We start from the raw sequence: 14,205 nt of genomic DNA on the forward strand, positions 1-14,205 counted from the left end.
TGGAAAAGCAGGTGTATCAGGTGGGCAGAGAAGCTTTCTAAACCAAAGCCCTCCCCTCCCACCCAAAAGAAAAATCAGCCCTCGACAGGGACAGAAAGAGCAATAGTTCACAGCTGAGTTTCATGCCCAGTGAGTGTCCATCCCTGCCCTTCCCCTGCCACCACTGCCACCCTCTCCCAGGCCATTCCCACCCCCCCACACACTCCAGTGTTGTTACCACAGTGTCAGAGCAGGATGCTCCTCCCAACCATCTGCAGGCAGAACAATGGTCCCCGTAACACAGTAGAGACAATTCGGCGTGTGTGTGTGTCTGCGTGTGTGTGTCTGTGTGTGTGAGAGCTTTCTGTTGTTGTTGTAAACTTTAAGAAACGATTTTGTCAGTTTTGTATTTGTCGGGAGTATTTTGTTGTTGGTTTATTTTTCACAGTCAAGTGGCATATTTTTTTTCTGGTTGTTGGGGGGGGGGGGTCTTGTTTTGTATTGTTTCCTTGGAAAGAGCGAGGGAGAGTCACAGCTTCTGCTGAGCAGAGACTCCTTTCCAGTAATCCAGGATGTCATGCAGATCCTCGTCCTTGGCAAACTGAACTTTCTTCCGCAGGGCATGCCCAGCCGCCATGTAAACCTCCTCCCTGTGGTGCTTCTTGTAAGGCCGGAATCGCTCCCAGATCTTATGGGTGCTCTCTGATGAGTACTCAGGGCTGGAGGAGTAGCCCGAGAAGTAGTGTCTGGGGGAGAGCTGGGAGTACGTGGAGTCTCGCTTGGACCGGGAGAGTGGCTTGAGGAATGACACCCGCTGGCTCAAGGTGTCAGCACTTTCCTCATAGTACAGGGCTGGGAAGGAGTGACGGTGCTCACTGCAATGGTAAGAAGGCTTGACCTCCAAGTGGTGGATGGCGCCCGGGGACACCAAGGGAAGACGATCCAAAGGGCTGTTGAGTGGGCTGCCCTTCTCAATGTATTTGGAGTCAGACTTGCTGAGTGGTGGGTGATCAGGCACATCCAAGCTGAAGACCTTGGCGCTCTTGATGGAGCCACTAGAGGAGACACTGCAGGTCTTTCTGGCCACGGCAGCATCAGCACTGAGCTGGCGCTGCAAAGGGTGGTGGGAGCTTTCCTTGTAGGGTGGGGAAAGAAAGCTGGGCCGCTCTAGCCCACCCGAGGAACTGGCTGGGATGGACTGGCACTCAAAGGCCATGTCTGAGTCAACACCAGTCCCACCACCCAGGAATGAGGCTGTGTCCAGCTTGAGGGCATCAATGCAGTTGTTGATGATCTGGTTGACCTTGTCTACCTCCTTGGCTATAGTAGAGATCTCAGCAGCTGAGCCTTGCCCATTGTCAAGTTCCCTCAGGTCCTCATCCCGCTGGGTTCGCTCCAGCCCATCCCCACCACCAGTCCGCACCTCAATGTAGTTACCTTTGGTGGTGACTTTAGGAGTCTCCATCCCAGCCTCCATTGACTTTGATGGGGGCAACTTCTCCCCAATCATGGAAGGGATGGAGGACATCCGTGAGACAGGGATGACTGGTGGCTCACCCAGCTTCTGGGAAGGATGGACCATGGTACTGGTATCAATATCTGATCCGTAACGCATTTCCAGAATGGTCTTTTTGACATTGAGGGACTTCTGTTTCTCCTCCTGCATCCTCCGCTTCCGCAGGCAGTAGTACACCACTCCCAGGACAATGACCATCCCAAAGAGGCAACCCAGGGTGGTCATGATATAGTGTGTCGTGGTGGAAGTACTGGAAATAGGGTCCTCCCTGCCTTTGCTCCGTGTTGCAAAGGTCAGGCAAGTGTGGTTGTAGCGCCTGTTGTTGCGGATGGAGGCCACGCAGAAAGTATAATCAGTGTGGGCCTTCAGCTTGTTGACAGTGACATATTCCTTCTTGCTCTTCAGTGTTGCTATGTCAGAAACGTAGCTGTTGTTGTATTGGACCAGCACATACATCTTACTGTAGGGCATGGGGATGGTTACCATCAGGATGGCTGAGGTAATGGTGACATCGTGGAGCTTGATGCTGGGACTGAAGGAGGAGTCAGTGGTGGAGGAAGCTGGAGGTTTGACTGAGAGGAAGTCCCCAGGGCTGATGGCTGAGCCCTCGTCCAGGTCTCGCTGGGAGTCAGGGGTGTAAGGGGTAGGGTTGACCCTGGAGAGGGAAGGGATGGTGCCACCTCTGCACATGGACTGGAAGATGGTGATGGCATTGCGGTTGTGGTGAGGCCGAGGTACCAGGAGCGGGTACCCAGCGAACTCCCGCGGAGTCTCACACTGGAGCCGGTCATAGTTCTTGGTGACATTGTTGAAGAGCGCCAGCCAGTTAAGAAAGCTGTAGAGGCTACAGTCGCAGTTGAAGGGGTTGCCAGCCAGCTCGCACACCATCAGATTGCTCAAGCTGGTGAAAGTGTTCCCCTCCAGGCGGCTGAGACGGTTAGATGACAGGTCAATGCTAATCAAGCTGGGGCACTCAGAGAAGGCAGTAGGGGTGACCAGCTCAATTAGGTTGTGCTGCACAAAGAGGAACTGGAGACGGGCCATGCCCCGCAACATGCCCTCTGTCAGGTTGGTGAGTTTGTTGTAGCCCAGCTGTAAGACCTGGAGGTTTGACTGGCCCATGAAAGCCCCGTCCTCGATATAGGAGATCTCATTCTTGGTCAGGTTCAAATCAGTCAGGTTGCCGAAGCGGTTGAGGGAGGAGTACAGCACCACTTTGAGCTTATTCTCGTTCAGACGCAAGTCGTGCACCGTGCTGTTGATATGCTGGGGGATGGTCTCGTACGGGGGCTGGTTCTGGCTGCAGATGGCCAGCCACACATAACCTTTGTCCCCCTCAATCAGCCAGCAGTCACCTCGCACGGTGCCAGGGGAAAACAAGCAGAGCAGGGCAGCTGCCCACAACCCCAGGCACATCATGGTCTGCAGTGGTGCCCTCATCAGGATGGAAAAAAACAAAACCAACCCAACCCCAAATCTCAGGACCACAGCAAAAGGAAACTAAGGGGCAGAGGGAAGAGAAAGGGGCAGTAACTGGGGTTTAGCGATGCAAGGGCATGAGCACCCCAGTCCTATTGGGTGTCGTTACCATTATTTCTTCTTGCCCTCTGGGTCAAGCCAGGAGCATGGAGCAGGGGGAACACGTGCAATCTGCTTCCAGCACACCCAAAAGCTATGAGCATGGATGATTGGTCTGGAAGGGAACTACCTTGTGCTTCTTTTCTAAACAAAAATTCAGACCGAGGATAACGAATCTTCTTTGATGCTTATGAGCGACTCGACCACCTTTTCCACTTTTCTCCCTCCCACCCACCCCCCACCTACACTGAACCCACCCCAAAACAAACCCAAGTCCTCCCCCCTCTCTAGTCTTCCCCCGCCCCTCCACGGTGTGATTTGGAAGAACAAGGCAGGGCTGCCTCCTCTGTCGCTCACGCTCCCTCGGTTCCTCCTCCTTCTCCTTCTTCTCTCCCGGGTTCCCTCTGAGAAGCTTCAGAGCTTCAGATCAAAAATGTCGAAAACAAAAAATACAGAGGGAAAGAGCAAGTGTGCACGAGAGAGATCCATCTGTCACTGGAATCTGGAAAAGAAAGCACACAGGAGACAAGAAGAGGCATCAGTTGGAGGGGTCTTTGAGATAAGAGTATAGACAGCAAGGTTTCATGAGAAGAGGGAGATGGGGAAGAGACCGCATTATGGGGGGTGCAAGGAAGAGAGGAGTGGTACTGCCTGCCATGCTGATAAGCCTTTGAGAAGGGAACCCTCGCGAGGTATAATCTCATATCAGGGGTATGCAGAAGGGTACCCAGGCTCCCTTAAGTATGTGATCACAGCCAGGGACCTGGGGGAAGGCAGCAGCATGGGGGTAGAAGGGGAAGGGGATGGAGGGTAGGAAACATAAGGTTGTTATTGCGGGTGGCTCAAAACTCCTAGTGTAAACAAAGGCAAGCCCCAAGCACAACCAAAGTCACAGATTTTCAGCTGCCTGAAAATGATGTACACAGAAAGCACGTAGCAGGGAAAATGCAGACAAGCCTTCCCTCCTAAAAAAAAAAAAAAAACAAAAAAAAAAAACAAAAAACAAAAAACACCACTTTTTTGTTTGTTTCCTTCCTTCCTTGATGCAAGAGGGATAAATAATTCAAGCCACGTGTAACCACTTGTGCTCTAAAAATTGTTCCTGCCTCTTGGTGAAGGGACAAAGCTGTTGAGGTGAGCCAGCCTGGCTTGAGCATGCTGGGGGCGGCGGGGCGGGGGAGAAGGGTGTAAGTAGTGTGTCAAATACCAGCCTCCAGTCTCTCACCCAGCAATGCCAGCAGGTCTGAGCTGGAGCACATCACCCACCTACCCCCACCAAAGAGAGGTGCACAGCTTCCACCTTCCTACTTTGCCACCTCCCCTTGGGGGCTATGAACACTGCCCATTTGTGGGAAAGGACACCTTGCAGGAATCAGCAGCAAAGTGACATTTGCTTCAATGGCTCTAGGTAAGCTCCTGGTTCTGACTGGGAAAGGCAGCCTGGAGCACCCTTCCCTCCGGCTACAGGTTCAGCCCTTCTCCCAGTGTGCTGACAGGAGCCTGGCAGGGATGTCCTCAGGCGGTGCAGAGGAAATAATTTCATACAGCAGATAAAACATGTGGGCACTATGCTGTCTTTTTTTTTTTTTTTTAATTTTGAGGAGAAAGACAATAAAAAAAAACAGAGAAAAGGATTCTTAGTTAATGAAAAATAGATCCCCTCTTGCCCCTTTTATTTTGGGGGGAGGCTGCTCACTACAGATATCACTGAAGCTTTTGCTGCGAAAGGCGAACCAATTTCTAGCACAGAGACACAAAGGGCAGAAATAAAATGAAGGAAGATAAATGGAGGAGGAGTGAACCCTTGAGGAACAAGGCTTATGTCTGTGGAGAAATCTGAGCTGATTTGGGTCTGTGGAATTACCAGGCCAGCTGGATTAAAGGATCAGAGATAGTGTCACAGAGAAACACTTAAATATTCAATAATCCAAAAAGTAAAGCCAAGATGGAGAAGGGAAGGGAGGGGGGAAGAGCTAGACCAATGGAAAAGACAGAGAGAAAGCCTCTGTTCCCCACAGCTCATCATCTGAGGCCACCAAACTCATGTCATTTATGGTTGTCATATGACAACCTCCAGCTGCTGCCTCAGCTTTGCATCAGCCAGCACTGAAGCAGAAGGCAGAGGTTTTTACAGTCTGTTGCTTTGTTTCTCAGCCTTATAATCCAATGAGAAATAATTTCCTGACACTGTCTCCCCAGATGCATCATATAGGAGGCACAGCTGGCTCTCCACAGGTTGGGACTCACAGACCTCTCATATTCCTCAGTGCCAGTCCCCTGCTTTGTCCCACCTTTTTCAGAGGTGATGGCATGCAGAGACACAGCCAATCCCCCATACCATCTCTGTTCCTTTACCTTCCCCTCTAATGCTCCTTCACTTTGCCTAGTCTCTTCCACTGAACAAAAGAATGGCAGGTACGATCACGTTTTTTGCACGTTGGTGCCTAAATTATGTCCACCCCAGGAGAGGCCAGGGGCAGCCCCTCAGCAAGCAGTGAAAAGCATAGCCCAGATTTTAGCCAGAGTCCTTCTCTGACCATTATGCTTTGGCCTGTCTCACTTCACCAAATACCCTGCACAATATCCATCTCCATACAGGAACATCCCAGCCCCCTTGCTTTGACCCCTTCTAGTAGGACAGACTGCTCCAAACGCTGTGCTGAAGTCATCACTGCCTGCTGTAGCTCGTTCATGGGGCACAGGGAGAAACCCTGAGGCCAGGACCACATTCCTCTGCAGCAGCCCCAGTAATCACTGAGAGCCACCCCATCCCACCCAGGGAGCTGCACTCAGGCAGCACAGAGAGAGTTTGGGAAGGGGAGATGTCCTAGCAGCCCAGAAAGAGATGGCTGGGTTAGGGGGTGGATGGAAATGAAGGTGGTGTTTATCCTTGCTATGTGTCAAAAGCAAGGGGACCACGCAGAGAAGACCTGCTTCCTATCTACCTCCCACCTTGGCTGTGCAACCTTGCCTCAGCCACAGGCCAAAGGAAGGTCAAAGCCATTCCTCATGCCAAACTCATTGCTCCCCTTGGGTCCCCAAGGTGGCTATGTACAAGAAATACGCAGACCCTGCCATTCTTTCCCCAATGGCTCCTGTCTCCCTGCTATCACACTGGTTTTAAGGGCTCCGAGGCCAGCCCAATCTGTGGCTTCCTCCACCCCTGCCCATGGCCCAGGACTCCATTTCAGCTCAGCCCAGTGCTGTCAGTCCCTGCCGGAGCAATGCCATAGGAATGCGGGTCTCCAGCTCCACCACAGCCATGCCCTGCACTTTAGGGAGCAGGAGCTCCCTGACACTGGCAATTCACAGGCAAGGGGAGGCCAGGGATGGGGGTCAGCACCATGCCCTCCCTCAACTGTCTAGAGCCAAATGAACATAAATCAGATAGCTTTGGAGTCCAACAACACAAGCAACATTTTGTCCTTTCTGCTGGCCTGAAAGGCGTTGACAGTGGAGTTGGCTGATTCCCTCCCTTGCTTCTCAGGCAACAGAGCAAGAAGATGTAGGGATGCAGGGTGGGCAGGGAGAGCAAGGGCAAGCAACTCCAGCCCAGAGAAGAGCCAAGGAAAGGGGACACACGAGTTGTGGAGAGCCTGGTGTGGAGGGAGGCTGTGATTACAGGTGAGGGGAAAAGCTGGGACATGGGATCTGGTTTATAGGGCAGGTGCAAGGTCACCACCCCCAATGTGCTGGGCCTACCTGGCTGTAGGGTTCCAACACTCTCCATTGTAACCCAAGATGGCTCTTACAATGTTCCCTGGGCTCCTGGCCATCCTCACGTATGTGAGAGCATCAAGGAACAGTAGTGGCATTGTGCCCATGAATGGCTGTACCTTCCTTGGCTGCCACAAAGTCAACCCATCAGCTCTGAGGTCCCAACGATTTCCTTCTGGTTTATTCCCTACTAATGGATACCTCAATGTTATTGGCATTTCTTTGCACCAGAGTGTTTGGAGAAGAAGAGGAGGCCACAGGGATGGTTCCCCTGTTCAGAGGAGATAGTAGGGAGGGCAAAATAGAAGGAGGAGAGCCCCACATCTGATTTAGGAGCTGGATGTCGTGATAGCCACAGAAAACCCTTTGGCTTGGGGATCAAGGTAGCACGGGGGGTGACACAGGAGCGCAGTCACTAGTTAGAGGGCCAGGTATGAGGGCAGGTTAAAATACAACCACTGAAAGTGTGGACAGGCATGATATGAGGGACAGGGAGGAGCTGGGGGCTGGGGGGTGGAAGGACCATGACAGAGAAAGGATACAAGGTCTAGAGGCCATGGTGTAAAATGGAAACCAGAAAACCCACATACAGCAGCAATTTGGGCCTGAAATTCTGACCTTGTCAACCTTGTCCTCCTGGGGCCCAGTGCACTGGAAAAGCCAGCACTTAATTCTACCATTGCTTAAACGGTGCTAAGAGCCTCCCATTAGAAATGCATGCATTAAAAACCTGCCAAACATTCTTGGCTCCTCTGGGGACACCCCGAAACCAGGCCAAAGCTCCTGATGCTTTCTTACGCTTTGCGCTTCATCTGGGCATCAGCCCTCTTCCCAGCTCAGTGCACTGCCTGCTGCTGGCGGCCTCAGGGCACACACACCATCCCCAAGGGTCTCTGCATTCCCACTCTTGGCTTCAAGGTCCTTCCAGGATTTCTCTAGCCACTTTCCGAAAAAAGGAGCCTTTCCTAGGGGCGCTTGGTACTGGGAGTTGGTGCCTTACTTGGAGGGACTCTCCACACCTGCTGGATAGTCTCTGTAATAGGCACTGGTCTGAGCATCACCGCAGCTGCTTCAAATCACCACCCAGAGATGGTCCTTGCTTTTGCGCCAGCTATAGTGAAAGGACAGTGCTGTGGGAGAAGCTTGCAGCACTGGTGTGGCACTTACACCACAGCAGCCCCTTTCCTCTCAGCCCCACTGCTTCCAGGGATGCTCCCGTTTATTGCAGGAGTTACCATCAAATCATGCAGCAGAGAACCTGTGGCTGTTCCCAAAGGTGCTCCAGAAGCCCTGAGAAATTGGGGATTGAGAGAAGAGGGAGCAGGAAGCCCAATGACCTGTGGATTTGTGACATGGAAGACATTTGTATGCATGTATGTGAGAGAGAGAGAGAGAGAGAATGTCTTCTACTGCAGCTTCTCTGATGTCCACCAAGGGTCGAGCTCACACAGCACTCTTTCCTTTAATGGGGCTCTGTGAAGGCTTCTCTCTCGCTTTCTGTCTTCTCTAATTTATCCTCCTATTTTCATGAAACATGTAAGATCTCAGCATCTCTGAGATCCATCCCAACATTACATTTGTTCAAAATTGGCCCTGTAGCTTCAAAAATCTAGAGGACAGAGGAGCTGGCTTAGGCAGAAACATAAAAAAGAAAAAAAAAGCTGTAGAGCCACCTTAGAAAGTCATGCAACGAAAAGTGTTTTCATGTCACTAACCACACAAAGACTCCATCCCTTATAGGGGTTGAACCAGTATCAGTGGGTGCTGCTGAAGGGTGGCCACTCAACATTAGAGGCTCTGTGAATTTTGGCAGAGTGCTGCCACAAAAGAAGTCTCGTGGTTCAGTTCTGGGCAGGTTCATTTCACCGTATATGAATCCAGAGTGCCTGCTGGGAGAAAAATCATCCCTCTGAAAGCTGGGCTGGCCCTGCCATGAGGGGGGAAGAAGCTCACAGCTCCCAAACTCCAGCTGTTCCTGACATGAGGAAGCCCAGAGCACTAGGATCCCAGCAGGACACTGCGCTGAGGAAGCCCACAAAACCACGCAGGATCTCAGCTGCTTCTCCCAGGACATGGCTGCAAGGATGCTCACAGCGCTCGAACTCCAGCCAGCAGCGATGGGGTCCTGCACAGGGCAGAGGGCTGAAATACAGGCTGTAGGATTGCCCCAAGGACATGCTGCTCTGCAGTCCTGCCCTTTGGCCAGTTCGGGGCATGGGAAGGGTTCAGGTGTTAACCTGAAGTTACCGTCTGCCATACACGTGCACCCAGGCTCAAGCAAATGCACAGCCGTTGATTCCAAACCTTTGCTGAGCCAAACAGCTTAAAGACTAACCGTGAAAAAAACCCAACACGATGCTGTATATAAAACCCCTGCTCTCCCATCGCGCCTCCCCAACAGTGATTAGATGCCTAATTTGTTAGGCAGCAAGAAAGAGAGAATGGGAAAGCTCAGGGGAGAAAAATGAAGCAGCTCAGAAGCATGAAAGAAAAGAAAGAGCTTTAGAAGCGTAAATCTTATTTTAGAGTGATAAATACTGCCAGAAAGGTCTTTCATATGCCAGTGGTTCCTTGGCAGGCCAGAGAGCCACCTTTGTTTTCCAAAGTGAAATGGTTACCTTTTATATTAATATGATTATTGAAGATTAAGGGGGATTTGCATCAAACCAGCTCCACCCAGACAGCCCGCAGCAGCCCACAGGAGTGCACGCATGTGGGTAGGCGTGGGGAACAGCCTCCTCCAGGTAGAAAAGGATGTCAAGAGATTACAGGTTCCATAAAAAAATATTAGCAGCAATAAAGCCACCTTCATCGCTCTCCCTCCAGGGGAGAGGGGGGCCTGGGAAACATCACTGCCCCTGGTGTCATCCCATGAACCCAGACATGAAGGCTTAGAAATAATTCCTGTTGGCGATGGGGAGGGAGCGAGGCAAAGGGGGAGTATATGCGGAGGAGTTGCTATAGGTGATGGGGTGGGTGTGTGGGCCGAGTGTGTACGTGGGTTAATCACTCCGTGAAGCAGAGAATGAGCGCTGACTCCTGGTGGGGGGGGGGGGGGGCGGAATTGCCGTGGGGAAGCAGGCGAAGCGCTGGGTGCGAGCGTACGTGTGTGTGCACGTGTGTTTGCATGAAGCAGTGACTGTGGAGAAAGGGGTGGGAGTGGGGGGGGGGGGGGGGCGGGGGGGGTGAGGAGCCGTAGGGAACGGGGTGGGAGCGCGGGCTGCGCGTGGGCGTGCGTGGATCACGGGAGACGGCCACGGGCGTGCGAGTGTGTGTAGGGGAGAAGGGCTGTAGGAAAAAGGGTGGGAGCACTCCTTCTGTACGTGTCCCCCGACGTGAATCACCCACCGTAGGGAGCAAGGGTGCGAGGGCTGGCTCCGTACATCTGCGCGTGGGATGGAGTTGCTGTAGGGGATGGGGAATGACCCCCGTTCTCTGCAAGTGGGGGGGGGGGGGGGGGCAGTGGGAAAGGGACAGGAGCGTCAGGTCTGCGTGAGTGTGCGTGTGAGCTGCGGCAGATAACGGGGCAGGAGTGGGGGCTCTGGGTGCATGGGAGGGAGCTGCTGTAGGAAACAGGGTGGGAGCACTGGCTCTGTGTGTGTGCAGGGGAGGGCAGCATGTCCGGCATGAGGTCAGGAGAAATTCTTGGGCTGTATGAAGAGCCCCATCCCCTCAGGGTCACTGTGATGCCTCTGCAGTCCTGTGGACGCCTTGCTGCCCTTTTCCTACAAGAGCAGCTCCTGGTTTTCACTGGGCTGGCTGTGAACAGCAGGTCCACAAGGTATTTGGGAGATGCCCTCACTCAAACCAAGCATACCTCCAGTATTTCTGGATGCTAAATACATTCATCCTCAGCAACCCAGCGGTGCCAGTGTGGAGTGCCCCCAAACACGCTACCCTGCAGGGAAGGGGCATGGAGGGGGTTAGTCCCTTGCATTACAGTTCACTACTGTCTCTTGCTGGAGGGACTCAGAGCCTAAGGAATCACATAGGTCCTGGGCTGGCTGAGGGTAGCAATCACTTCACAAGGCGCACTGGCGGCCAGTCATCCTGCGGAGGATACCTCCAGGCCTGCAAACTCTTGCAGGGCACAAGCATTGGCATTCCAGCATCCTTCAATGTGCTCTCGCCTTCCAGGGAACCTTCCCTGCAAGAGAGGTTCCCTTGCTGGCAGTGAAACCTCTCTCCAGGTAGAACAAGCAGCCACCCTGGTACAACTCCAGCACGAAAACTCCAGAGGTTGAGCCACTGTTCCAGTGAGAGGAAGGGGCTGCCCTTGAGTGGCTTTCCCAGCCAGAGTGTGTCTGACAGTCATGTGTCATTACCCCAAGTCATTAGCCTGCAAGGTGTCAAAAGATGGGGCAGCCCCTGTGCTCAGTTTTCCCGCAAATGGAGAGTCAACCAGAAGCAGAAGCTGTTACAGATGGTGGTTCAAATATGACAGATGCAGTCCTGACCTGGTGTGGGGCAGAAGCAGAGGAAAGGGGCAGGGGGGAGGACATGGCGAATTTCAGGTGACCGTGAAATGCTGTGACAGCACAGGCTAACAGGGACACTTGTGCACCTCAAAGCTCTTCCTCTGGTCAATGCCTGCCTGGATTCAGCCAGAGGAGTAGCCCCATGCTGGACAGGACCTTGTATTTCCACATGGCTGCTTCCACCTCCCCTTCATCCACCACCCTCAGGCAACGGCAGAGCTCAGCCCCGCTGGGAAGGGACCCTCCTCCCGGCCAGCTCGCCCACCTATATTTCAAGCTAACATCTGACATGCATTTTGACACAGCCGTGCCTCCCCTCTCTTTTCCCCACTACCTTGCCTTGTTTAGAGCCTGTTTTTTTCTTCCATTGCCAAAACACAATGACTGTTATAATTAACAGATTATCTCAGTGCGACAGCTGCAGTCCTTTGAAAATTAGGTTGAATAACAGGATCCTGCCGTATGGTAATTTCTTTTCATCTCTCAAATATTTTCTCTCTCTCACTCTCGTTTCTACCTCATTTCTTTTTTTCTTTCTTTCTTTCCTCTCTCCCCGCTCCTACCTTTCACCAGCTCCCTGACTGCATGAGTGATACCTTTGGGGTGAGACAGGCTGAAGGGCGCTCTCTACCTTCATTAGCTGTTTTTATTCCTCTTCTTTTACTACCACACCTCGCAGAGAGGCAGTGCTTGCAAGTAGGATCATGACCATGTAAGGAAAAAAAGTGGCCACCAGAGGCCGTGGTCAGGGGCCCTCTCTGAAGCCCCACAGGCTCCGAAAGGGAGCCCAGGGAATTGCACGGGAAGGGGACAACCCGGGATGCCATAGCCTGGACCGCTGCCTGCGACTTTCCCACGGGGAGCCGAGCGCAACCGTGTGGCTGAGTGGTTTGTACTGAGCTAGCCAGGGTGCTCTACCCACCCACCCACCCGTCCGCCTTCTTGCTGACTCAGTATCTACCCTTGACTCACCACTTGCTCACTGAATGGGGACTGGCAGTACTTATACGGCATCCTTCCCTCTCGCTAAGGCAATAGCTCTGCCACTTACCACCCCCTCTCCCCATTATCCACCTACATCTGTCTCTCTACCAACTCAATCAACCCAAGCCAGCCAAAAAAGCAGCTTGCTGGAAATTCAAGGTTTCAAAACCAAAATAAGAACTGGTGCTGCTCCCAGCTGGACCCAAACTAAAGGCTCTGGAAATATCCTCCTCCAGGACTGGAGATCCCCTGGCCCCTGCTGCAAACTGGACTGATCCATTCACCAAAGTGGCTGGACTCCTCGGCCTCTGCTTGGGCAAACGTGCTAGCACACAGCCTTTCAGGCTGTGAGGATGACCAGCCAGACCTGTGGGACAGGGCTGTTGGGATGGTGCCCTGGATTTGGCAACTGGAAGGTTTCAAGTTCAATATGTTCCGGACTCAAGAAATCTGCAATTTTGTCATCGACTGTACCAGGAGCATTAGTTAATTATTCTCGGTGCCTGGCTTGAACTCATGCAAAATGCCTTGATCCTGCACTGCTCTTTTCAACCATGTCCGTAATCTATACAACATCATCTGTTACAATTAAACACTGCTTTTTCTTCTCGAAAAAAGGGGAGAATTCCTCCACACCACTCGTCCGTCGCAGCCTAACCCACCTCAGCTCCGGCTGAGTCCTGGGGCTCCTCCTGCCTCCTCAGCACGGCCCCTTCCTCTCCTCCCATGGAGTTCCACCTCATTTATTTCCTTAATCCCAACTCAGTAAAACAGAAACGCTGTCACCGTTATTCTGCCAAAAGCCAAGCAGAGTCTTTTAACACACACTCATCCGTTCCATTGTGTTTCAGCAGTCTCCAGTAATGCTCCTCCTCGTTGTCCGTGATCCTTCTCTTTTCATCCTTCGCCACCCTCACCCTGCATTCTCCCTCTGCTTTCACTCCGGGCCCTGTGTTGGCTCGTGGCACTTACAGCACATCTCATTCATTCACTGTCACTTATCCAAATGCTACCTTCACTTATTAATTCTCCTTTTTTCTAGTAGCATCCCTCCTCTGAGTGCTTTGTACAGTCCTACTTACGTATCCAATAATAGTATTTTCCCAATGACTGAGTCATATACCCCTTTGCTGACATTTAGAATTCTCCTTGTTCTTTGAAACACATCTATTCATTCCCCCTCTCTACAATTATATATGTCTACTCATGGTGTTGCATTTCCTACAGCAGCCGTGCAGCAAACAGATGATCCATGCAAATAACCCAACAAAGTAATTGTCTCTGTTGGCACCTTGTCATCCTCCATTTTAATTATGTAGGCCAAAGCTAATTCAAGCTATAAAGCAATCAAAAAATAGGGGACAACTTAATTTAAAACACTCCCCACCTTTCCTTTGTTCTTGCTCAGTCCAGATTTCAATCTTTTTTTTTCCCACCTATCCGCTGCTCTGCCTCTTTCGATGGTCTTAGTAGCAGAGTACGTGGAGGCCACAACTGATATCGGGCCTCTGGTTTCCTAGGTGCTGCAAATATGTTCAGTGAGAAACAAACTTTGCTCCAGACTGTTTCCAAGCTGAAAGGAGAGAAAAAACAGGAGTATCACTCAGCTGTTAGGGGCACGTAAATGTCTCACCCACTAACCCAGGTAATATACACTCCATGACCAGGGAGTGACGCCACAGCCCCCTGAATCTCTCTCCAGAGGCTTCATCAGGTAGCCCTAGCAAATAATTCATCTGGCAATCCCTCCTCATTCCTCACCGTAGCCCGTATTCTTTCCCCCACACTGTTCTTTGCTCCTCTTCCAGTCTTTAGTCACCCTTGCGTATGCTGTATTTTATTTATTCCTTACTACTCCTCTTAATCTGCATAGGCCAAACCCCAAGCTCTGTAGTCACCCTGACTCATTTCCTACCCAGGAAAAGCGATGATTTAAATCAGTGGGAAAGCCTG

General features: G+C 51.9%; 1 protein-coding gene and 1 long non-coding RNA gene across 2 annotated transcripts in view; both read right to left on the reverse strand.

Annotated features, from left to right (window-relative positions):
- Nucleotides 1-437: 437 nt before the first annotated feature.
- ELFN2 (extracellular leucine rich repeat and fibronectin type III domain containing 2) lies at nucleotides 438-3,276 on the reverse strand. The gene has a single exon (XM_049822393.1). It carries the CDS (start codon nucleotides 2,933-2,935, stop codon nucleotides 509-511), a length of 2,427 nt encoding a protein of 808 aa, XP_049678350.1. The 5' UTR covers nucleotides 2,936-3,276; the 3' UTR covers nucleotides 438-508.
- An 83-nt stretch (nucleotides 3,277-3,359) lies between these two features.
- Nucleotides 3,360-14,205, reverse strand: part of LOC126048099 (uncharacterized) — a 50,217-nt gene continuing 39,371 nt past the window's right edge. Inside the window, exon 3 of the long non-coding RNA XR_007508791.1 lies at nucleotides 3,360-3,575. This is a non-coding gene — a long non-coding RNA (uncharacterized LOC126048099). The remainder of the gene's footprint in view (nucleotides 3,576-14,205) is intronic.

The sequence above is a fragment of the Accipiter gentilis genome, chromosome 18, assembly GCF_929443795.1.
Source record: "Accipiter gentilis chromosome 18, bAccGen1.1, whole genome shotgun sequence".
Lineage (NCBI taxonomy): Eukaryota > Metazoa > Chordata > Aves > Accipitriformes > Accipitridae > Astur > Astur gentilis.